The 25666-nt window shown below is 41.9% G+C and overlaps 1 protein-coding gene across 1 annotated transcript in view; it reads left to right on the forward strand.

Moving 5' to 3' along the window:
- The window catches only part of LOC136863238 (facilitated trehalose transporter Tret1-2 homolog), a 426910-nt gene that overhangs the window by 193405 nt on the left and 207839 nt on the right, over positions 1-25666 (forward strand). The window contains exon 3 of the mRNA XM_068225885.1: positions 14932-15067. Coding sequence (XP_068081986.1) covers positions 14932-15067 — 136 coding nt within the window. The remainder of the gene's footprint in view (positions 1-14931; positions 15068-25666) is intronic.

Genomic DNA, 25666 nt, shown 5'->3' on the forward strand with positions numbered 1-25666 from the left:
CAGTGGTAAGCTCCGATGAGCCTTGTAGTATAGAGCTTTTCCACACCTTCGACCATGCGAAACGACAGATGAGGGTTAAAACCAAACCAAACCCCATGGCGCAACAGCCCCGAAAGACCATGGCGTACCAAGCGAGTGCTGCTCAGCCCGATGGCCTGCAGATTACGAGGTGTCGTGTGGTTAGCACGTCGAATCCTCTCGGCCGTTACTCTTGGCTTCTAGACCGGGACCGCCATCTCGCCATCAGATGGCTCCTCAATTGTAATCACGTAGGCTGGGTGGACCTCGAGCCAGCCCTCAGATACAGGTAGAAATTTCTGACCTGGCCGGGAATCGAACCCTGGGCGTCCGGGTAAGAGGCAAGCACGCTACCCCTACACCGTGGAGCCGGCAGATCAGGATAAAACCATAGACAAATTTCATGTTACTGTAAGTACAGTACGAAAGTCATAGGTAATGAAGTGTTGAGAGGTACTATCTTGCCACGGTAGCACTGTCAATAAAGCGCAAGAATATGAGAAGACTTTGGAGAAGATTCAAATGCTGTTAGGAATGAGAGATCCTCATCGGTTTTTGCAACAGTGCTGCTGCCAATGTACAGTACTTGAACATTGGGATATTAATCAGCACAGTGAACTCCTATGTTCACACCGAGCAGCCTTGGAGGACAAAACATCAAGTCGATGACCCTACCTTCCGAGATCTTCCTAACGTCGCCGGAAACATAGCTAGTTTCTGTGACGTTAAACAACTGGCCGAATCGAAGAAGGATAACGTGGCTGTCAGGAATGTGTGTGTATTAAATGACCTAAATAATTTCGTGTGGCTATTGCTAGCAACCATTGTAAGGCACACCCTCCGATGAGGATGTGCACCATCTGCTGTGTATGAGGAACTGCGTGTTTTTGTGGGAGGAGGATCGTGTTGTGTGCGAGTTGCAGGAACCCGGATCCCTCAGAAACAAAGGCCACTACACTGACCATTCAGCCAAGCAGCCGTACAGTAGGGAACTGAGGTGTGGGTGAAGAGTCCCTGCACATCAACACTGTAGCGTGTGCCTTAGCAGGGTTGCCTATGGTTGGTGAATGGAGCATGTTTTGAAACATTTCTCGAGAACTACTTAAAAAAAACACCTCTGAATTGGCCATATCCATTACTCTAATGTTACCGTATGTGTTAAAAATATTATACTTCCATTTAACAAAACAAAGTTAATACCGTTACCTCGACAAGTACTGACACTCTGGAAAAGTACAGAATGTTCGAAACGAGTCCCATGATAACATTACTAAAATGGAAATAAACTTTCCGATATGTTTAATGGTTTACAAGTTAATTGAGGTAAACATATTATGTGACTCACCCTGTATGAACATTTTCCAGATAATATCTCAGATTTTGGAACTAAGACGGAAATAAAATGCAGTTTAAAAAGACAAGGGAATAGTTAATTTACGATAAAGTTTATGAATCCGGTATTTGAAATACAACATGTGGTGTATAGTGGAAGACATGTACGGGAGCGGAGGCTGAATTGAATCAGGATATATTATTGAAATAACAGCCATGAAATGATGAAAGATTTATCGTACATTGGGGTGAATACAATTGCAGGAGAGCATTTACAATAAAGAACAGAGACCAAGGTAGAAATGAAGATGCAGAGCGAAGGTGTATAAATGAATTGCCTTGAATGATAGGACTTGAGAAGAGAATAATGAACTGAGTCGTAGAGGGCAAAAGAAACGTGTTCTTGTTTTCTTTAAAAGTTACTTTACGTCGCACCAACGCAGATAGGTTTTATGCCGCGATGGGATAGGAAAGGGCTAGGATGGGGAAGGAAGCGGCCGTGGCCTTCATTAAAGTACAGCATGATGTGAAAAATCAGAAACCGCGGAAAACCATCTTCAGGGTTGCCGACAGTGGGATTCGAACCCACTATCTCCCAAATGCAAGCTCAGAGCTGCGCGCTCCTAATTGCATGCCCAACTCGCTCGGTAAAAGAAACAAAGGGAGACCTAGATGACAATAGGTAGACTGGGCATTTAATCCTTAAGTAGCTATAGGAGTGAATGTGAGTACATGTTGGAGGCACACACGTCGTTCAGATTGCTTGCGGTCTGAACGTTGAGAGGCACAAGAGTCCGTAATGAAAATGTCTGTCTGTCTGTCTGTCTGTCTGTCTGAATAGATAGATGATGCGTGTATCAGAATGCCAGTCGCGTTATCTCTTAGTCAACTGTCAAACTGTTGAAATAACTAAACGATACACATCGTGTGTTTCTCCTCATGTCATGTGTTATCCATAAATAGGTTCCTTGTTAGCTCTGTCACAAATTGCATGAACAAGCAAAGTGTAGGCTACACACATTAGCTTGGTAAAATGTTTGATGATTTTTAGCTGTATTCTCGGTTCAAATTTTTAAAATATCATGGGAGAATGTGGATTGCGTGATTTTGGGGTAGGAGCAACGATGTGGTTTCAGAGGTTACGTGCCAATAGCGACCGAGCGGATAAGCATCGTGCCACATGCGACCCATCAATCACTTACAATTGATCTGCATTTAGGGCTGTCACCAAGTGGCAGATTGCTTATCAGTTACTAACTTAGTCTTTTCTAAAATAAAGGTCTGATGCCGTGGTTAGCCGGTTCGAGTGTCGTTGGACGAAAACAAAAATTATAATTTTGCTAGCTTTACATTCCAGTAACTATGTTTCTTGTTAAAGGAGACGCCGAGGTGCCGGAATTGAGTCCCGCAGGAGTTATTTTACGTGCCAGTGAAACCACCGACACGAAGCTGACGTATTTGAGCACCTTCAAACATCAACCGGACTGAGCCAGGATCGAACCTGCCAAGTTGGAGTCGGAAGACCAGCACCTCAACCGTCTGAACCACTTAGCCTAGATGAAAAAATTTTCACCGCCAGAATGTAGGCCGGCAGGGTAGGAAAGTTGGTGGTATACAATTTGTAATCACTAGATTGCATGCCAAAAGCCTGGATTCAAATCCAAACCTCTTCGCATTGTTGAAATGGAGTGAGGGAATATGATACTGATGATGGTGATTCGTCCGTCGGATGACGACGTACAAATTTGAACAGACCCCTTGGTGTTATTTGAGAGGAGTAGGCTACGTGCCGACACCGGGTTTCACCCTCTTCCTACCTCATTATCACAATCTCCCATCCAGAAGCGCAAGCCGCCCGTGGGGATCAGGTAGAAAGATTTGCACCAGGCGAGCCGAACACGTCCTCGGAACAGAACAAAGACAATTTCATTCCCTACCCCGTAAGCAGTGTTCTAAATTTTTGGCCATTTTTCTAAATTTTTCTGGTTCTCATTTGGCTTACCTTACCTTGGGTGATGACAAAGCTTATCAAATGACAATTTGCTTGTCAACGCCGGTCGCATCCGGCACGGTTACAGATTGTGGTCACCAGTGACACGGGTCGCATGCGGCACGGTCGCATCTGGCACGCCACCGTTTCACAGTAGCCCAGTGTAACCTCGACTTAGAATTTTTCTTCAGTGTGAAAAAAAAATTTGTAATGTCTAATCCAGTTGCCGTACAGTTCTTTCGTGCGTATAATACACTTGTTAACATGATGCTGCACTTTGTTTCCGATACAGTTCTTTTCACAGTTAGAGGATGTTCTGCTTGTAAGTGGAATTACGCAGAAAGGATATGTTCCATTTAAGAGGCAAGAAAACGCTGAGGACAAACCACATGAAGAGGAAAGATAATTCTTGTTTTGTTGAACAACGATATAAAATAACACGTTGCTATAATTAGAACAAATAGAAAATATCTATTTTATGTACTCAAATTGCTATTTAGAGTAATAACAAAGAGCAACTCATCGAAGTGATCAACCGGCAGCTGACATTCGTGGTTAAATTCGAAGAATTCCTTCGCTTCGTAGATAAACCTCACTCAAGTCAAAGAAATATCTAGATTACTGTGGAAAACGAATTACTTACACTATGCATGTGACTGATGCAGCATTGGAAGAATTTAAGAATGGTAAATTATTTGCTTTCAGTGTTGGGTGCGTGATTGTATGGATAATGGGATATCTGTTGATCACTTTGTGTTACAGTTTGATAATATTTCTTTGGGAGATTCTTTGGATTCTGCTAACAGAATAGCATACTTACTTTTGGTCCAAGGGGCCTCGGGTTCGATTCATGGCTGGGTCGAGGATTTTAACCTTAATTGGTTAATTCCTCTGGCTCGGAGACTTTGCTGTCTTCAACATTAGATATCATCCCAGGTAGGACCCCATTCTCACAGACGCTCAAGTACCTCACCGACGTCAGTTTGAAAAACCTGCGCCAGGCCTCTCCGAACGCCATACACGATTATTATTATTATTATTATTATTATTATTATTATTATTATTATTATTATTATTATTATTATTATTATTATTATTAAAAATCCACAGCCTGTTTCCAGTCATTCGACTAGGTCAGGAATGGAATGAATGGAGCCCCACCTAGCGGCGAGGATAGGAATTGTGCCGGCTGCTGAAGCCTGTCTCACACCTCTGATTGACTGACGGATGAAATGAAATGATACTGGAGTGTTGCTGGAATGAAAGATGACAGGGAAGACTGGAGTCCCCGCAGGAAACCTGTCCCAACTCCGCTTTGTCCAGGACAAATCTCACATGGAGAGACCGGGATTTGAAACACGGAACCCAGTGGTGAGAGGCCGGCGCGCTGCCGCCTGAGCCATGGAGGCTCATTATTATTATTATTATTATTATTATTATTATTAATGAAAGTTTTATATTACGGAAAATTTATATGAGCATATTGTATCGAAAAATATAAGACGCATTGCATCATTCATTTTTGGGTAATGGACATTCATAGACATTCGTAATTTGTTCTACGACGTAACACGTTGAATTCGCAATCACACATTAGCGAAGAAAATATTATTACATTATTAGCATTCAGAATTCCCTAGGAATTTTTATTGGTTGTGTAGATCTAATCAACCTTTGTCCAGTGAACGGAGTGGCTGGACTGGAGTTGGTTCCCAACCATTTTTGAGAAGACACTTGTGTTAGTTCCCAAACTATTAAAAAGTTACTATAGAAATTGGTTCCCAGTAAACATAATTTCCCTTCCTATTTTTTTGCTAGTTTCTTTCCGTCGCACCGGCACAGATAGGTCTTATGGCGACGATGGGACAGGGAAGGGCTGGGAGTGGGAAGGAAGCGGCCGTGGCCTTAATTAAGGTACAGCCCCAGCATTTGCCTGGTGTAAAAATGGAAAACCACGGAAAACCATCTTCAGGGCTGCCGACAGTGGGGTTCGAACCTACTATCTCCCGAATACTGGATACTGGCCGCACTTAAGCGACTGCAGCTATCGAGCTCGGTAATACAAATTTAAAGCAGACGTCTTGCAAGAATGAATATCTAGTTTTAGTATCTTTTAACCTCTCAATCCGCCTCTGAACATATTCTTCTGTTTGTAGTAGTTGTTTTAGTCTTGGTTTCATCTTTGCTCCTTCATTTGATGTTAGAAACGCCCTGAATTTTCTTGAGGACATCTGTCATTTGGAATATATTCCGTGTGTGGAGCTAAAACTGCCCATTCAATTTGCTGCGGAAAGTTTCACAGCAATTAATGGTACGCTGTGACGAACTTTAAATTTCTGCCCATACTGCAGCTCGATATCTGTTGTCTGCAGCAATATCAGCATCAAGGAGATACGAATTTCCTCTAACCTTACATATGTGTATTTGATAACCATTAAATCCTCAACAAAAGACCACTCACTTTCTTCTGGTGGCGATAAAGGAAGTCCAAATAAGGATTTTAATAGCTGTGAAATTTCTTACGGTAACACACGGAAACCAAATCGTGTAATGTTAAATATTCAAGACCCGAAATTAACGGGAACTAAATCTAGCTCCGGAAGTTCGACTTGAGAGGAAAGTCGAGAACTCGGAACGGAGCACAGCCGTGAGAGCGGTGTTGAAGCATAGTGTTTACCTGTGCTGACCAGTTGGCAGGCAATCCAGTGCATCGTGCGTACAGGAGACCACAAATGGACACCTACCTCTTACTAGGACAAAGCAATTTTGGACTGCCTGGAACATTTATCTGTTTCATCCATTTAAACTCTGATAAACTACAATTAGCTCAAGCGGCCTTAAAACACATGGTCATCAGATTGAACACTCTACATTACCCAGGACTGACGACTAGAAGCTGCTCTGCGATCCACCACTATTATGAGAACAGTTCAACATAGGTTGCTCTGTATGCTGTCTCACAATTAGCGTACAGTAAATTTCATCTTTGGTTTTTAATTATTGGGCAGGGGAACGATATATCGTCGTTGCGCCTAGAAAAACCGCTATGCGATAATATTTCAGCTTAGAACTCTGACCAGAAAGGTTCTGTCATCGAAGGTTCATTACTGCACGAACTATATCAACTAAGCGATACGTGTGCTGCGGGTCAGTATTTATCCCCTCAATATTTTCACACAGCGGAGTTTGGAGGCACAACGACAATATTGGTTTTGCAAGTCGTTGTCTCAACAGGGCGTCGAAGATACAGCGAGAGGCAGCGAAAAATGACCGCACTACGCAGGGGACGTCGGGGGAACAGACATTGCTAGACTCACCGGTAAGTGGCCGATGACTTAGCCGTTAGGCTCCTTTAAACAACAAACAACTCCGGTAAGCTGTAACAGTGCGGCGGGTGTTCAGTTTGATTACGGTAGGCCTAAATTATTAGTTAAAAGTTAATAATGAAGTTCAGAACTAATGTAGAATTTTACCATTCATCAAAGCAGCTATTAAAAATGATTTCCATCATTCTTAAAAATTCGGTGTCTAAAGTCTCCGAAACACTCGTATCTCCGTCTCTGTAATTTCACGTATCAGTCGTCTGACTTCATTCTCCAGGGCTTCAAGGCTACGTGGATTGCTTTTCACATTTTTTGTTTTAAAGTTCGCCACAAATTAAATCGGGGGAACGAGGGGGCCAAAGTCCAGGACTGTTCTAATGCATGCACCGATAGCAGACACAAATAACGTTCAGCAGTAAGTGTAGAAATACAACAGTAATAACGCCAGTAACGTGTTCTCAACAGGAACACCACTTGTAAACTAAACATTCATTTCGTTATCTTACAGCTAACCATGCTCTCTGCGCTACCTGGCCACGCACTCTATCCCCCCACTCTGCAGTCTCCAGTCCATCTGCATAGCAGCGCCGGGTAAAGCGCCAGCAACTTTTCGCTGCCTCTCCCTGTATGTTCTAGTTGAATATTGACTTGGAGAAATGCATGCATAAAAATAATAGGGCAAAGTATAATGAGTGGCCATGTTCATGGCATTCTGGCACATTTGAAGAATTGTCTACTTCATGATGTACACTGTAGAGTAGTCCGCAAAGCTGAGGGTTGTATTTTGTGTTGAAGTAAAATGTATATTATTCGTTTAAGGAACTGTATTTTCATCAAAACACCCTCCAATATTTTCATCACGTTAATGTAGCATCTTTGTCCCAGTCTATAAAGGAAAAGGTGATGTGCAAGATTACGGTAATTACAGAGAGATTATCGAGCTAGGGGCGCGAGTCTGTGAACTTACATCCGGGAAATAGTGGGTTCGAACCCCACTGTCGGCAGTCCTGAAAAAAGTTTTCCGTGCTTTCCCATTTTCACATCAGGCGAATGCCGGGGCTGTACCTCAAGTCCACGGAAGTTTCCTCCCCACTCCTAGGCCTTCCTTATCCTGTCGTCGCCACAAGACCTATCTGTGTCGGTGCGACGTAAAGCAAATTGTAAAAAATGCACATAGAGGGACGACTTCCCTTGGAGACAGTAATTGGTGCTGGACAATTTGATTTATACCAGAATATAGTACAACATATGCAATCTTTGCATTGAGACAACTTACGGAAATATAGTGAGTACAGACTGCCCTTCGCGTGGTGTTCGTAGCCCTTGTGAAGGCATATGACCGGGGCCCCAGACAAGAGATATGGAGATGCCTACGACTGAAAGGATCGCCTGAATAATATGTCAAATTGGTGAGGGTGATTTACGAAGAAGTAGTGGTACAAGTGAGAAGTAGTGTAGGAATCACAGCGAGCTTCCCAGTGTGAGTTGGTTTACACCAGGATTTGTCCCTCAGCCCATACCTATTTAATGTGGTTATGATTGTGTAAGGTGTGAAGAATCCCAGCACTTTGGTGCATGCTGTTTGTTGACGTTCTGTTATGTGAACCAAATAAAGGTAAATTGGAAGCGAAGCTGTAGTCATGAGAATTAGTAGAGTAAAAACAGAATAGGCCCCATATGACTACTGCTAAGCAAAAGCGCCTTTGGGTTGCGTTCCAAGAAGTGCAGTTGCCAGCGGTATCGAAGTTCAGGTACTTGGGGTCATGCCTATAAAGAGATTGTCAGCTGCATGCTGAAATACAACGCAGGATAAAATGTGGCTTGCTCAACTGGAGAAAGATAAGCGGAGTACTCTGTGACAGGAAGGTGAACTGTAGACAGAAAGGGAAGGTGTACAAGTCGGTCGTGCGTCCGGCTATGATATACGGTGCGGAAACGTGGCCCATTACTATGGCCCAAGAAAAGAAGTTGGAAGTAAGAGAAATGCAGATGTTGCGGTGAATGTGTGGGGACACTTCAGAGGATGAAAAAGAAATGAGCACATTAAAAGTGAGACACGTAGGGAGGAAAATTCAGGAAATGCAATTTTGATGGTATGGCCATGTGCAGTGACGAGAAGGGTAGCCTATATGGGGGAGGGAGTCCAAAACTTCTTAAATATTAGTAGAAAATCAAGAAGGCCAACGTGAGATGGAGGAACAAAGTAACGGAAGGCCAGAGAGAGAGAGAGAGAGAGAGAGAGAGAGAGAGAGAGAGAGAGAAAGGCTGGCAACACGAGAGGAAGCTGGGGGCAGGTACACCTGGAGAAACTAACGCCGATCCTATATGACACGCGATGAGGAGGAGGAGTTTTCCTGCAGTTTTATAATTCGACAGGCGTGGAAGTAGAAAAGGTCATTCAAATGCTTTTGGACAGCGTTGAAAGCGTCAAGTTACTTTCATTTCGTGGGACAACTCTAGTTTTAGTGGTATGACTAAATGTCGTGTTTCTGTCTGTCTGTCTGTCTGTCTGTCTGTCCGTCTGTTAGGTCATCAGCCCAGAGGCTGGTTGGATACTCAAATAGCACCACCAAAGGTTGTGCGCTTATAAGGAAACTGCAAAAAAACCAATGCTAGCACCAAAATGAGGCGTACTAGGCAAGATGAAGAGTGAGATAGTTTGCCATTGCTTTCCCCACTGGGCCAGTTGACCGTGCGGTTAGGGGCGCGCAGCTGTGAGCTCGCATCCGGGAGATAGTGGGTTCGAATCCCACTGTCGGCAGCCCTGAAGATGGTTTTCCGTCGTTTCCCATTTTCACACCAGGCAAATGCTGGGGCTGTCCTTTAATTAAGGCCACGGCCGCTACCTTCCCATTCCTATGCCTTTCCCGTCCCATCGTCGCCGTAAGACCTATCTGTGTGGGTGCGACGTAAATCAAATAGCAAAGCAAAAAGAAGAAACTGGGACTTCCTTGGAAGCTACACTTTACTCTGGCCTGTACCAAGAGATGGATGCACAAGTACTGCATCCGTCAAGAAATGACAGCAGCCAGATGTTTAAAATATAATATTCTGCTGGGTGTCATATGGCATCCTGGCTAACCTTACGCAACTATCTAGAATTCCTTATTTTACAACAAATAGTATCACTGTCTTCCTCCTGGTGGTAATTATCCTCTTCAAGGTGAAGTGCAGCAAAATAATCTAGAAGTCTCTTATTTAAAAAATTAAACTCGTGTCCTCGTCCCGAGGTGGTGCAGTTCTTTTCAGACACGCAGCCGCATGTACCATTTTAACCACATACCAGTCCTCCTGTCATTCCTAAATAGCTGGCAGTACCAGGAATCGAACCCGGGCCCCCGAGGGCGGCAGCTAATAACACTAGCTATTACGCTGCTGAAGCGGACAGTCTCTTATTCATTGTTGCCATTGAGAAGCATGTGGTTTGGACCCATGATGTGTGCACAAGCTGAAAATAATATCGTTACGATTTTCGGACATCCATAATCGAAAGGAGGTCGATGCCATATGTCACTATCCGTATGAGTCAGCTTTTCTCACTGGCCAATATGATGGAAGTAAACCAATGAAAACGAGTTGCTAACTGTTCACAAAATCCCTAAGATGGGGCATCAGGCATGGAGTATAAGGAGTCTTCTGACAGTGTAGGAGAGAAACTTTAATGTTGTTAATTCCGAGAGAATTCTGTATATGGATCAGATATTCACATAATCTTCGGGAAACAAAATAGAAGTAAATTTGCAGAAACCTCATGGTCGAAGTTATAACGAGATATAAAGGCTGCGAAGTCTACTTGGGTTTGTACCACCTATTTATGCTTCCTCTTATCAGTCGCTGAGATGTGATTACAGTAGAGGAACACTTCCTCTGGAAAACATAGGTTAGGAACGGGATATACTCGAAACTCAACAAGAACGCTTGCCTTCTTCAAATCATCGTCTGGTAGTGACAGTTAAATCCTTTTACATGTGGTTATAAAATAGCCTATCGTATATTTTTAAGCAATGGGACTGCCGGAGGAACGCTCAAACATTCACCAGTTACAACTGTAGGGAACATTACTGTATCACATACTGAACGTTGCCTCTAAACATTCAACTGTTGCTATTATTAACTATAAATCATAAGCGGAAGTCCAAACAAGTTCACTATTTCTGCCTATTGTTTTTCAACGGGTCACTTTATGTGCACGAAAGCAATGAGTGTTAGTTGTGTATAGCTTTAAATCTCCTGAGCATTAGCCACGACAACTGTTTCGGCACCTGTCTTCCATGATCAAGGTTGTAGCAAAATGATTCCCGGTGAAATGTGCTTAAAAATGAACAGACGAGGGTTGGTAGATTTACTAGCACGTTGAAGAACCCCTTTCTAAGGAATATTTCTTACACCGCGACGTTAAAAATGATCACTGTTGGAATCCTACCCAAATGGATAGGATTTTTCGGTTTGAAAATTTGTTCTCCAGCCTCGCAACCGAGTGACCTGACCCATGTTGGATGACAAGTCTCTAATACTTCACAAGTAAAGGGTGTGAGATTAAATTACTTGGTGATAACGACTCTTGAGTCCTGTATTTCTCGGGTATTCTTGCCCTTAATGTATCCCAAGTAAATGCAGGATGGTACCTTGCTTAAAACTGAGACATATACTGTATTTCGCAATAATTAGAATAACCTAATACAGATCTGTAATAACATAGTTATGGGATAGAAGATACACACACTTAATCTATTGACAGGAATTCGAGCCGTCGTTGCCTAGGTGGGAAGTAAACGACTGAATTATTCAGCAATCTCACTTTCCTTAAACGCATCCATTTCAGCAAATAGCCTTTGTTCTAAATAATCAGTGACATCAAAGGATTTAAACTTTTACAGTAAAGATTGTGCAGTGAAACTAAGGCCGTTCAGTTTGTCTCGTCATCCCCTACAGTGATCTCTAGAATTCTTAAAACACTTTGCAATATGATGAAAGAGAACTCTTTACGATATACGAGGGCGAATCAAAAAGTAAATTACACTTCCAAATTATGGCCATTTATGAAACCACCTACACGTAGACAACACGGCTACGACAACATATAATGTAAGTCCACTTTTGCACATAGTCCCCTAGAGACTGTAAATATTTCTCGGAACGGTCAACCAACTTTTCAATTTCGGATGCGTAGAAATCACCTCCAGCGCTATGTAACCACCTGGAGACAGCTGCTTTCACCTCGTCATCGTTTCGGAATAGTCTTCCACCGAGATCCTTTTTCAGATTACCGAACACAGGATAATCGCATGGCTCTAAGTCTGGACTGTATGGAGTATGTTGCCATACCTCCCACTTGAATCGCTGCAGCAGTTTGGTCGTTTGGCGGGCCATGTGAGGTGTTGTGTTATCATGCAACAAAATCACACCGGCGCTCAATTTTACCCGCGTCTTTTCTTTAATCGCCGGGGCCGATGACCTAGACTTTAAACCCCTTTAAACAACAAGCATCATCATCATCATCATCATCATCTTTAATTGCCTTACGCAACTGGTTCAACGTTAGACAACACGGAGCCGAGTTGATTGTCCTGCCTCTCGGCATAAATTCCGCGTGCACCATACCATCCGTGTCAAAGAACACTGTCGCCATTATCTTTCCTGCTAAAGGTTGGACCTTGGCCTTCTTTCATGGCGGTGATGTGGTGTACAGCCATTCCATCGATGTTGTCTTTGTAATGGAGGTGAAGTTGTGAAAACTCGTTGCCCTCCACAGAATTCCGTTGCAAAAATGCCATTGACGATTGAAAACATTGTCCCTTGTGAAGATCGATGAGCGTCTTTGACATATTTTACGAAATCCAATGTGCTAGTGAACAATGGAGAACACACTGCCATATGAAATGTTCAGCATGCTGGCAATTTTCTGCAATGTTATGCGCCGATTCTCTCTAGTGATCCCATCCATACGGTCAACATTTGCAACGGTACTGGATGATGCAGGCCTGCCTTCGCGCTATTCGTCCGTGAGATCAGTGCGTCCGGCGTCAAATTGCTTAAACCACTTTACAATACCTGGGAAAGGAATTGCACTCTCACCATATGAAGCAGTGATTTCATGATGAATGTCCGTGGTATTGAGCCGTTTAACCCATAGAAATCTGATCGTTGCACGCATCTCCAATTTGGAGTGAACATCCAGTTGACGCGCCATTGAGCCTAGCTCTGGACGCACAACACGACAGGATACAACACTAACTTTTCTATCGAACGTGTCGGCAGTAACTGTAGCTTGCTCCGCACTGGCCACGGCCACGACACACAGCGTGCCCTCTCGGCGCGCTAGTTCAACTTACTATTTGATTCGCCCTCGTAGCTCCTTGTATTACATGCAACAAATAAAAAGTCACTGATGAAAAGTGCTAGATAAGTCAGAGATTTTCTGACCCAGAAAACTTTGTATGTGTACGTTCGGACACACTGGCCACCAAGAGAGTCCGCTTCGCAGTTCAGGCCGTGTGGCTGTTAGTTTGCATTAGAGTGATCGTGGGTTCGAGTACACTATTTCTGCCGTATTGTTATTCAGCGATGATGGGTTGTTAATAGGCAACCCTGAAGATGATTCCGTGGTTTCCCATTTTCACACCAGGAAAATGCTGGTGTTGTACCTTAATTAAGGCCACGGCCGTTTCCTTCCCACTCCTAGCCCTTTAAGGTGCCATCGTCGCCATAAGACCTATCTGTATCAGTGCGACGTAAAGCATCTTGAAAAAAACTCTGTAACAACATGATCCTTCATTGCGATCGTGCTTGTACTCGAGGACTTTTCTTTCTGCCGACCAACGAAAAGCTTGTTTGTAGTTCTATGTGCAAGTTGTCATCACAGGCATGGGACCTCCAGTTTTACGGGAAATACGAACTACAGGAGTGTGAGTTTCCATTTCAAGAATCCCATATATATTGACCGGGATTCTAACAGCGGGCGCCTTGGTGACAAACCAGCGACGATGCCCCTCGGCTGTCCCGCGTCCACACCTTTTCCCGATCAAATTTTGAGTCGGGACGTGTACTTTCAATAGTCCATTCTTCGGGGTTAGTTAAAGTTTGTGATATGGAAGATGCACTCGCCTACCTGTACAAAGCGTATCAGAGTTTTATATTTGATTAACGGAGAACATGATATAGATTTCTTCCCTTGTTATCTCTGCTTGTTACCTGAAGACAGAGGTGGAAGAGGGTTAGGGCTACATCCCCTAAATGAGATTAACTTGTGCGGCTGCTTGGCTGAATGGTTAACGTATTTGCTTTAGGTTCAGAGGGCCCAGTTTTCGAGGGCAAAAGGATTTTAACTGTATATGGTTAATTCCACTGGCTCGGGGACGTTTGCGTTCGTGTTTATACACTTCTCTTCATCTGCACACAACACACCACAACACATCATAGAAACACGCAATAGTGAATACATCACTCCACATAGGTTTGATGACAGGAAGGGCATCCGGTCGGAAATCTGGACCAAATTCACTTTCATTGCCAGAAGAAGGAGAGGCAAGGTGAGCTGAACGATGCATACGTAGTGATTCCACAGGATACCAGTACTACATCCAACTTCTCCTGTTTTAAAGATTTGGCAACAATCTAGACGTTCCGCTACTCTATGCCACCCTCTATGTTTATTTGTTACAGCTCCATGGCTTAGAGCTCAGACGATATTAGTGCTGGCCTCCTGAGTCAAAGTTGGTGGGTTCGATCCCATTCCAGTCCGGTGGTACTTAAAGGTGTATAAATATGCCAGCTTCATGTCGGTAGATTTACTGGCACGTTAAAGAACTCCCGAGGGACAACATTCCGGCACCTCGGCATCTCCGGAAACCATAAACATAAAACCAATAGCATGATGGTGGTGATACTATTTTGGCATCCCATGAACTACTTTTACGGTTTTCAGAGACGCCAAAGTGCCGGGAAGTTGTCCCGTGGGAATTCCTTAACGTGCCAGTAAATCTACTGCCATGAGACTGGCGTATCTGAGCACCTTAAAATACCACCGGACTGAGCTGGGATTGACCCCGCCAACTATGGCCCAGGGTTTTGCCGTCTGAGCCACTCAGACTGGCTAATGATTTTATTATTATTATTATTATTATTATTATTATTATTATTATTATTTCTTCCTTAAGAGGTAATTATTATTTCCTGGTGCTGATGCTCTTCCTTACTGACTTAATCATTGTTCGAGGAACATAGGAAACACACCCAGGGACGCTATTACTTACGCTCTCTTCTCCTCAGACGCTGGTGGCGGGTGCAGTGTTCTTGCTGACTGCCGGCTGTGGGTTCCCAATCGGCTTCTCAGCAGTCTTGTTACCTCAGCTGAAAGATCCAAACAGCACGCTGCTTACAGATGATGACATGGGATCATGGATTGGTAAGAATCTCTTCAAATATTCATTCGGCAAATTATTCCGCATGGTTTTAGGTCATGTAGATGATCATTTATTGAAATAATTCTCTATTGATATGTAATACTCTGTAAAACGTAATTTTCCTGTGACTGAAAACATTTTCAAACAAGTCAGTCGTTTCAATTAAGGGAACTGGGAAGTGTGAAAGGATAAACAAATGCATTTTTAAATGCATTACATTCTCCAAAGTTTTCTGAGCAAAATTTTATACACTTTTATTACCTATGTTTTGTGCATATTAAGTTCTTACAAATATATTTTAAAGGACTGAATGTCTCTGTAAGTTGAGCCATGCCACGCCTCATACACACACATCTGTTGTTTCCAAACGGTGAGGAATCATGGAATGGTTTTCAGAAAGCATTAGTAGGTGGTACTAGTCACCAGCACAAACTGTGCTGTGATAGAAGCCATGAGACTTAGTTTCAGAGATCTCGGTGAAGACAAATCCTTGCAGAAATGTCTCTATGGGCAGACTCAAAATTTAAATGAAAGTCTCAATAATTGTGTATTAGGTATCACCTAATGGACTGCAGAAAAAGAATACAACCCACCATCACATTTGCCGAGGACTGATAAAATGTAAAGTGTATGTACACAATGTGTTCAATACTATATTATATAATAACTGTGCGTGGAAACACTTACCAAAAACTGTTTTCATTGATTGTTGTGTTCAATAGCTACGGGTATATGCGATGCTGCTTTCACATTCCGTTAGGGTGCAATGGGTAGAACTAAAGTTTTGAGTGCATTGGGCATGGAACCAGGTCATAACACCACAACAGTTTTATGTCAACTCGAACAAGATCGTGTGAAACGTCCAGAAAGAGCTGTTAAGGCCTCATTAAAGGAAGCCAGAACTGATCGAAGCAGAATAAGAAGAAGAAGAAGAAAGCTAGACTAAGTAGCTGAAGCAGATAATGATGACTATTCTTCAGGAATACACTTGTAATACTATCTTTAAATCACTCTTTTCTCGATACTACATTTTTGCAAACGTAGGTACATGTTTCTCAATAACTATTAGCTAATAATTAATGTTATTTGCTTTACGTCCCACTAACTACTTTTACGGTCTTCGGAGACGCCGAGGTGCCGGAATTTAGTCCCGCAGGAATTCTTTTGCGTGCCAGTAAATCTACCGACACGAGACTGTCGTATTTGAGCACTTTCAAATACCACCGGACTGAGCCAGGATCGAACCTGCCAAGTTGGGGTTAGAAGGCCAGCGCCTTAACCGTCTGAGCCACTCAGCCCGGCAACTATTAGCTATAGAATGCTGGAATTTGAACCTGGACCATATATTTTACATGTAATAGTGAGTGCTGATAAGTAAAATTATACAATTAGGTTTAATAAATTCTAAGATATTTTTAGGAACATGGCAGATTTTTGTGCATGGTAATTATTTTCTTGACATAAATGTATTTCAATTAGGAAATTGAATTTAATTACTAAGGTCAATTAACAGTTATGAAAAAACATGTAAAATGTCTTAAGACCATATTTTGAATCACGTTCTCAGAAATTTTGCTTAAAATTTTTGAACATTCAGTAAGTGATGCTGCTAGGGTGCAATGGGTAGAACTGAAGTTCTGAGGGAATTGGGCAGAGATCCAGGTCATAACACCACAACACTTTTATGTCAACTCGAACAAGATCGTGTAAAACATGAAGAAAGAGCTGCTAAGGCCTCATTAAAGGAATGACGTAGCGTCGGAATATTGCCCGAAGAATGGGTGGTTGAAAATACTTCTAAATTCACTAACCTGTGTGTGTGTGTATTTTAGGCGTTATTCTGCCATCGTTCTCGATGTCCTGTTTGATTATGTATCTCATATGCACAGTATTTATCAAGCGACACCCGAATACTGTAAATAACTGTGTCAGCCGGAAATAGAAGAAACTCGAGCCGTAACGTGTGGAGCGAACTAACTTTCAAAATTCACAGAACTCTTTGAGTACAGCGCGGAAAGTTAGCTGTGAGGTCTTGCTGATAAAAACGAATTTGAGTTGAGTTGTTTAATTTGACTAATTTCATCAAACTGTTATAAAGAGATGCATTCAAGTAGATTTAACCATGAAGAATTTTAACAGGCGAATATTAGTTCTCTTCCAAGGAAGTATGAAACTGTTGTTCAGAACTTGTTTGAAAAACTGAATTTAAGAAAAATGTGGGCAGTATCGTACAGAAATCAAACTGTAGAATTAAGAGTGAGGAATGCAAACGAATTGAAACTGTTCCCAAAGTTGTGTGACATGATTGTAGCTAGTTACCCCATTTTCCTTTTAAAGCAGGCAGTAAAGAATATCAGAGACATTTGATAAGGGAATCACCTTTAATGTAGAGGAAATGAAAGCCCTAAAATGCGTCAATGATTCGCATTATACCGGGCGAGTTGGCCGTGCGGTTAAAGGCGCGCGGCTCTGAGCTTGCATCCGGGAGATAGTGGGTTCGAATCCCATTGTCGGCAGCCCTGAAGATGGTTTTCCGTGGTTTCCTATTTTCACACCAGGCAAATGCTGGGGCTGTACCTTAATTAAGGCCACGGCCGATTCCTTCCAACTCCTAGGCCTTTCCTATCCCATCGTCGCCATAAGACCTATCTGTGTCGGTGCGACGTAAAGCAAATAGCAAAAAAAAAAAAAATCGCATTATTATAGTCAACACATAACTTGGAGAAGATGCTTTATGATAGACTGTCTTCAACTGAACTTCAAGGTGATAGTGAGATGAAAACCAGATTTTGGCAGGTTATCCTAATGAATGAAATCCTAAACGGATTAGATGAACGTTTCTATTTGAGTGGTAAAGTAATCCATATGAGCAGAGGCAAAGAGAACATTATGGGTACACTTTCTAAGCCAGGATAACATTTCTGACAAAGAAAAATTTGCTGACCTTTAAAACACTGGTAGCCCTATACGTATTAAGAAGTCGTTCCTGTAAGCGCTTTTCTCACAAGGAACATCCGCGAAGTGCCTGATTAATAATGGTAAAGATATCAAATGGAAATATTTATTGTTCCAATTTTAGCTGTTCATAACGGTAATTAACATATTTATGGGCCTAGAAAGATATTGACATAATAATGAATACTACAGGAAACTCGGCTGATTATTCTAATAATTTTACCTGTCCTTACATATACTTAAAATGTTTGTGGGTCTTTATGTACAAATCAGTTAAGCACAAGTGTAAACGACGAAAAGCATATTGAATGATTGATGCACTCACTTAGTTGGGAACTGAACCGCTCGAATCTTCAGTGTCTTTGATAACATTGTCAGGAGCATCGAAGGCATCACATTAATGGAAATGGAGCTTTCTTTCAGGCGTGCTTAATCATGTTATTGAATATGGGTGAACTGAACTGACTATCGATAAGACCAAGGAGGTTGATGACAATGTTACGGCTCTGGAGGTGAATATCAATGCTGTCGAGTAAAACTCGTTCGCAAAAACGTTTGGCGAACTTCCTTCATTGACGGAAAATATACGATACATCGAAAAGTTGAACGAGGGAAGTTGTACCAGGTGAAATAGTTGTTAACGTATGTGTTTATTCAGAACTAGCAGTTAACCGCAGCTTCGCTTGCGTGGATTTCGTAATTTGATACAAGTAATCGTTCCTCGGTACTGTACTAAGACATTACCTGAAAATCCCTAAAGTATAAAAACTAACCGAAAAATTTTAGTTTCATTTAATCCAGAAACTCTTTGTAAACTACGTTTATGGTATTGCCTTTCGGGGCTAAGATGACATGTGAGAAGATTTCTTCTCAAGTCCAAAGAAAGCCCAATGTTTCTTTATTTTTAAGAGAAATGTCAAATGCCAATTTTCACGTCTGTAACATCTTCAGTTTTTGAGATGTAAATAACCTCATAAAACGTAATTCAACACTTTTTTCACTTCTTTTCAACCCCGTTAAGTGCCTGACGTGTTCCTGTATTTTTAAAGGACTTTCCGAATACAAAGTTTCTTCTCTGTAACATCTTAAGCTTTTTACATATATTGTACGTATACCGGTACTCTTTTTTAAAAATTCACCCGCTTTTTCAATTTTTTCAGCCCTTTAAGTGGATTTTCCGAAAACAAAAAATACATGTTTCTTTATTTTTAAAGGATTCCAAGTACCAGTTTTCACGTCTGTAACATCTTAAGTTTTTCAGATATTAGTATCCTTATAAACACAATTCATCTTCTTCTTTCCTTATTTTCCCCCACTCCCACCCCTTAAGAGGATTTCCTGAAAACAAAAGAAGACGTGTTTCTTAACATTGAAAAAAGATTCCAAATACAAATGTTCATGTCTGTAACATCTTCAGCTTTTTAGATGCAAGTATCCTCATAAAAAGAATTGGGGTCGCCACTCCCAAAGTGCTTTTGGTAATGACTGGTAGATGCTATGAAATTAGAATGGAGAGTGTTGCTGGAATGAAAGATGACAGGGAAAACCGGAGTACCCGGAGGAAAACCTGTCCCGCCTCCGCTTTATTCAGCACAAATCTCACATGGAGTGACCGTGGAATACAGAATACAAGCAGTAAATATACACTTAGAATACAAATACACATATGAATCTTCCATAATAGTGTACTTGGATTTCGTAGTTTTAAGTTAATAGTTCTGAGTCATTACAGAATACTCACGCACATACACAGAGAAAAAGGAAGAAATTTAAACACTGCAACTGTAGTACGTTAAGTTATTTTTTCCGATGTTGTAGCACGTCAATCTTTATAATCTAAAATCGGTGTCTTTTAATAATAGGACGATTGCATTATACACCACTGGTTGCTGGGATTATAAAGTGCACTGTATGTGGAGTGGTAGTTGGAAGCTGATTGAAAGTAAAGTTGTCGAGACTCTACTTAAGACATCAGCACAGATAACAAAGATATTACAGGAATACATAATAGTCCTTTTACTCGGTTTGGTGAACTCGTTCGTGAAACACTGATTTGATAGCAAAGAAATGTCACACTCGTCATAGTAATACGAACGGTTATGGATTAATACTGAAATTAAAATAATGGGGAAAGCTGTACAATGTGTCCGCATCTACTTCGTACAGAACACATTTAACCTTATCAAAAAATATGTGAACTCTGGGCTGCAGCAAGTGTGAACCATACAGAATTAGCTCAAGAACCACCAAGCTATGTGTGTGGATATTTTTCATCTCACCGAACATGCTGTGTTCGTGGTTATTAAGCTAAGGTGATCACAATTAAAACAGCTCTCTGGAGTTTTATTCTTTCTTTCCTAGCCTTTTCCCAATTTTCAGGGGTCGGCACTAATGTGTATTAAGCCCAGTTTCACGGCCGGATGCCCTTTCTGATGCCAACACTAAATGAATGATATATTCTCTATTGCGTGTTTCTATGGTGTTTTGTAGTACATGTTGAGCGTACAGAGTCTCAAGAAGAGAATAAGTGCATGGTGATGTACAAGTCTGGTCTAGAAAGCCAAGAAAAACGGCCGAGAGGATTCGTCGTGCTGACCATACGACACCTCACAATCTGCAGGCCTTCGGGCTGAGCAGCAGTCGCTTGGTAGGCCAAGGCCCTTCAAGGGCTGTAGTGCCATGGGGTTTGGTTTGGTTTGGTTTGGTTTGATGTACATGTTCTTCCCAGGTACACTTACAATTAAACATGTGTGGGTGTCCACACAGTTTGTATCTACATAAGAGGTGAATTATGTTTTGATAGTAATTAAAATTAAGTTTGATAAAATATTAAATGTGACAAACATGCAATAACATGCGCTCTTATTTTGAAAGACTGTATTTATTAAGATGCGAATTAACACAATCCACAAACGCCCAGCCCCAAGCAAGAGGCATTAAACGCACCTAAAATACCAGACCCCGGCAGGAATCGAACCCGCGATCCTATGAACCGAAGATCACCACACTGACCATTCAGCCAAGAAGCCAAACTTCTCTAAGAGCTCGTATTAGGAGAGAGGGAGATAAGGTGCAATGCTCGGCCTTGGCATTGTCAAGTAGAACTACACTCTCTGTCTCTCGTGCACGTTGCATTGTGCCGTGTATGCAAAAGATTCTTGCGGATCGCTCTGATGTTTGGAAGAGAGTCGGTCAAGATTATTACATTGTAGCAACGTCAGAAAATTTACTAAGCTATTGTATGAGCATAGTTATTAGTGACCGGGCGAGTTGGCCGTGCGCGTAGAAGCGCGCGGCTGTGAGCTTGCATCCGGGAGATAGTAGGTTCCAATCCCACTATCGGCAGCCCTGAAGATGGTTTTCCGTGGTTTCCCATTTTCACACCAGGCAAATGCTGGGGCTGTACCTTAATTAAGGCCACGGCCGCTTCCTTCCAACTCCTAGGCCTTCCCTATCCCATCGTCGCCATAAGACCTATCTGTGTCGGTGCGACGTAAAGCCCCTAGCAAAAAAAAGTTATTAGTGATTCAGATTGTCTTGTGTACAAACGTTTGTAACTATATAAAATTTGTGTTGGACGAAGTGCAGGCTATACAGTTTTTCATTAGGATCTCGGGTTTCCTGTGCTACTTTGGAACTCTGTTGGATTCGTTATTATTGTGCTCAATAATCATTATTTCACAGTTCATACACAATTACCACAAGAGCAAGTAAGATGTGTAGAAGAGTGATGTTAACAATGAAGAGAATTATTGGCGTAAGTCATAGATATTGAGCGAGACGAAAACCGTAACATTTTAGTGAATGGGAGTGGCATCGGAACATCGACTGTATACGTATGCAGAAAGGCGAACTATTTAAATTCTATTATTATTATTATTATTATTATTATTATTATTATTATTATTATTATTAAAAACAAAAACAATGGAAAATCATTTTCAAGGCTGCCAAAAGTCGGTGCTCGAGCCCACCACCTGACGAAAGCTAGCTCAGGAAAACTGCGATATCCAGCAACACTTGGGCCTTGAAAGTGCCGGATTGAACATATTTTACTTCATATTTCATTTTGGGCAGCAAGATGTATTCACTCAGACATACATAACTTATCCCAAATTTTTAGTACATTTTTCATGGAAAGGCGGAAAAATCGTGTAAACACTATAATTAGGAATTTAGTGCTATTGATTTCACGTTTCACTTAACTACTTTTACGATTTTCAGAGGAGCCGAGGTGTCTGAATTTTGTCTGATAGGAGTTATTTTACGTACCGGTAAATCTACAGACACGAGGATATCTTCAATTATATCGGAAGATTCGAATGTTTTCCTACGAATAAATATAATTTTTATGAATGTAAGGATTTTTCATTATGTTTACTTGTATCCTTCACTTTTTAGTACGTGTTCGAACTTTCTTTGCATTTTTTAAAATGGGTAATTCGACTGGCTTATGAAGGCAAAGTCATCCACGTGATCTTCCGGTAGCACTCAAATGCCACCAGAACGCGTTCAGGATGTTCAATCAATCGATCAATCAATCATCTGCATTAGGACTGCCTAGGTGGAAGATTCCCTGTCAATTGTTTACCTAGCTTTTTCTTACACGTTTCCAAAGAACTTCATAATTTTTCGAAAATTTCTCTTGAAAAATATTATTCTAATCCCTTACTCCTCGCCCTATAAACAAATATTTTCCCCAATTTTTACTCCTGAATTCAAACTTTATCTTCACATTACGGTCTTTCCTAGATTTTAAAGCTCCGCTCAATGTTATTAGTCTACTAATGCAATTCCACGGCATCTCTCCACTGGCAACTCGAAACATAACACTTAGTGGAGTATCTTGTCTCCTTACTCGTAAGTCTTCCCATGCCAAAGTTTACAACATTTTCGTAACACTTATCCTTTGTCAGCAATCATCCAGAAAAAATCGTGCTGCTGTTCTTTGCATCTCTTCCAGTTCTCATATCAAGTAGACCTGGTGAGTGTCCCAACACTGGAATCATCCTCTAACTGGGGTCCTACCAGAGACTCTACATCCTTACTACTACTCTTAAATACTCCCATAACCATGTAAAATGGTCTGTAACTAAGGCGAATGCCGAGACAGTTCCTCCTTTAAGCCACGGCCGCCAACCCCCTATCTTCTCCGAGCATCTCCTTCACCGTAACAAATCTCCCGGCCTGAGAGACGGCATCACCGTCTAACAGGCCCGAGGAATGAAAACATCGTAGTAGTAGTCTTTAACCATTTTAACAACCTTGCTAATATAACCCCAATGAATATCATTCCTTATATATAATATTTGTTTGATCCTGGATTTGAATCATCAATTCGCTGTGAGCCTACATTCAGGAGGTAATAAGTTCGAACCACATCGTCGGCAACCTTAAAGATGGTTTTCGTGCTTTCCCATTTTCACTCCAGGCAAATGCTGGGTGGGTTTGTACCTTCATTAAGACCACGGACACTTCCTTCCCAGTCCTGTCTTCATCCTATCCCATGTCTTTAAGGTATTCATTCAAAAATGCATTATCTTATTTATTACCTTTCATATCGATTTTAATTATTGTTGCACTTATTATCTTTTTAAAATGCGATTCTTTTGTCCTGGAACAGAGCTGCAGCATGTTGTTCACATAAATAAAATGAACTAACATGAATGATTTCACGAAAATCTCTCTTTGAATAATGACAACACGTGAGTAAAATTGAAATAATACGGAAAATTATAACCAAGATATGACAGTGTGTGACGTAGCAAGTGGCGTACATGATATTTTCAAAAGCATATCTTCGAAGTAGGGGAGACAATTAACTTTCACTAGCTTACATAGGAAATATAGTTCTATAACGAAGGAAATCAATTACAGTAATGAAAATATGTAATTATTTCACTCTAAAAGTGCACTTATCTTCTTGAATGAATTAATAGACGTTGTTTTCGAGAAAACTTCGATTATTAATCATGCTATTGGTTTTAAGTCCCTCTAACTACTTTTATGGCTTTCAGAGACGCGGAGTTGCCAGAATGTTATCCCGAAGGAGCTCTTTAACGTGCCGGTAAATGTACCGACATGAGGCTGACTTATTTGATCAACTTCAAATATCTCTGAACTGAATAGTGATCGAACCAACCAACTTGACCTCAGAAACCTTATTCTCTACCGTCTGAGCCACTCAGCCCAGCTCTTCAGCATTTTAAATATATATTTTGCTACCATTTTTACATCGCACCATCATAGTTCTTACGGCGACGATGGGATAGGTCAAGGCTACGGTACAGCTACTCCCGTGAAATTGGAAAACCACGGAAAACCATCTTTAGGACCACCGATGCTAGCGTTCGGACCCACTATCTTCCGAATGCAAGTTTTTAGCTGCGTAACCCAAATCGCGTAGCCAATTCACTCTGCACTTCAAGCATTTTTTTTCATCGATTAAGGCTATCAACAATTAAAGCAAGAATATTGCACACACATCATATGAACCACTGTGCGTTCAATGAATCTCTCCTCGTGAATCAGCCCAAGGCTTGGCGAGGTTACGAATGCTTGCAGTGGGAATAGAGCACAGGCATGTCCACGACTGGAATTGCATCTCCATTCCCTCGGGAGTTTATTGTATTTTATTGAAATTGACCCTTAGCCTTCGTCTAGAGAGAGAGAGAGAGAGAGAGAGAGAGAGAGAGGGGGAGGGGGAGAGAGAGAGAGAGAGAGAGAACTAACGTGATCGTACCCAGTTAGTGCCTTAATGTACGACCCGGCCGGTTGTCGACTATCCCCAGCAGCTTGCGGGCAGAAGACAACTACGACTGGGCACGGCTGAACGGAAATTAGAAATTAGAATTAGAATAGCCACTTGATTGCCCAGCACCAATATTGTTACCTTACCACAATATTCATCTCACTCTGTTGCTTTGTACACAGGCTCGGCTCCAACATCACTAATTTGAGATATTAAAGAACACTGAACTGAAACAAGATATAAGTTTATTTACATAACGTTAGTTTCGTATTGTGTTCCTTATGTGTGCCAGCCCCGTGGTGTAGGGGTAGCGTGCCTGCCTCTTACCCGGAGGCCCCGGGTTCGATTCCCGGCCAGGTCAGGGATTTTTACCTGGATCTGAGGGCTGGTTCGAGGTCCACTCAGCCTACGTGATTAGAATTGAGGAGCTATCTGACGGTGAGATAGCGGCCCCGGTCTAGAAAGCCAAGAATAACGACCGAGAGGATTCGTCGTGCTGAGCACACGACACCTCGTAATCTGCAGGCCTTCGGGCTGAGCAGCGGTCGCTTGGTAGGCCAAGGCCCTTCAAGGGCTGTAGTGCCATGGGGTTTGGTTTGGTTCCTTATGTGTTGAATTGCGCCACAGCCTTCCAGGACCTGCGCTTGTTGGGCTTCCTTACGCCTCTTCAGTGATGCCTAGAGACCTATGACAACTATAGTGATGTCAGATACCCCACCAGCCTTCAGGCTGAGGATGGATGGATGGATACAAATTTATATTAATTTTTCTTCTGTCTTCTTCTCTAAGACCCACGGTCGCTTTCTTCGTAATAAGTAATTTCTTCTTGAGGATTTTGCCAGCAGAGTGACATACAGTTCTTTACTAAGGTGGTCGCGGTCTGAATTTATCCAAT

This window comes from Anabrus simplex, chromosome 2 (assembly GCF_040414725.1).
Source record: "Anabrus simplex isolate iqAnaSimp1 chromosome 2, ASM4041472v1, whole genome shotgun sequence".
NCBI classification, from domain to species: domain Eukaryota; kingdom Metazoa; phylum Arthropoda; class Insecta; order Orthoptera; family Tettigoniidae; genus Anabrus; species Anabrus simplex.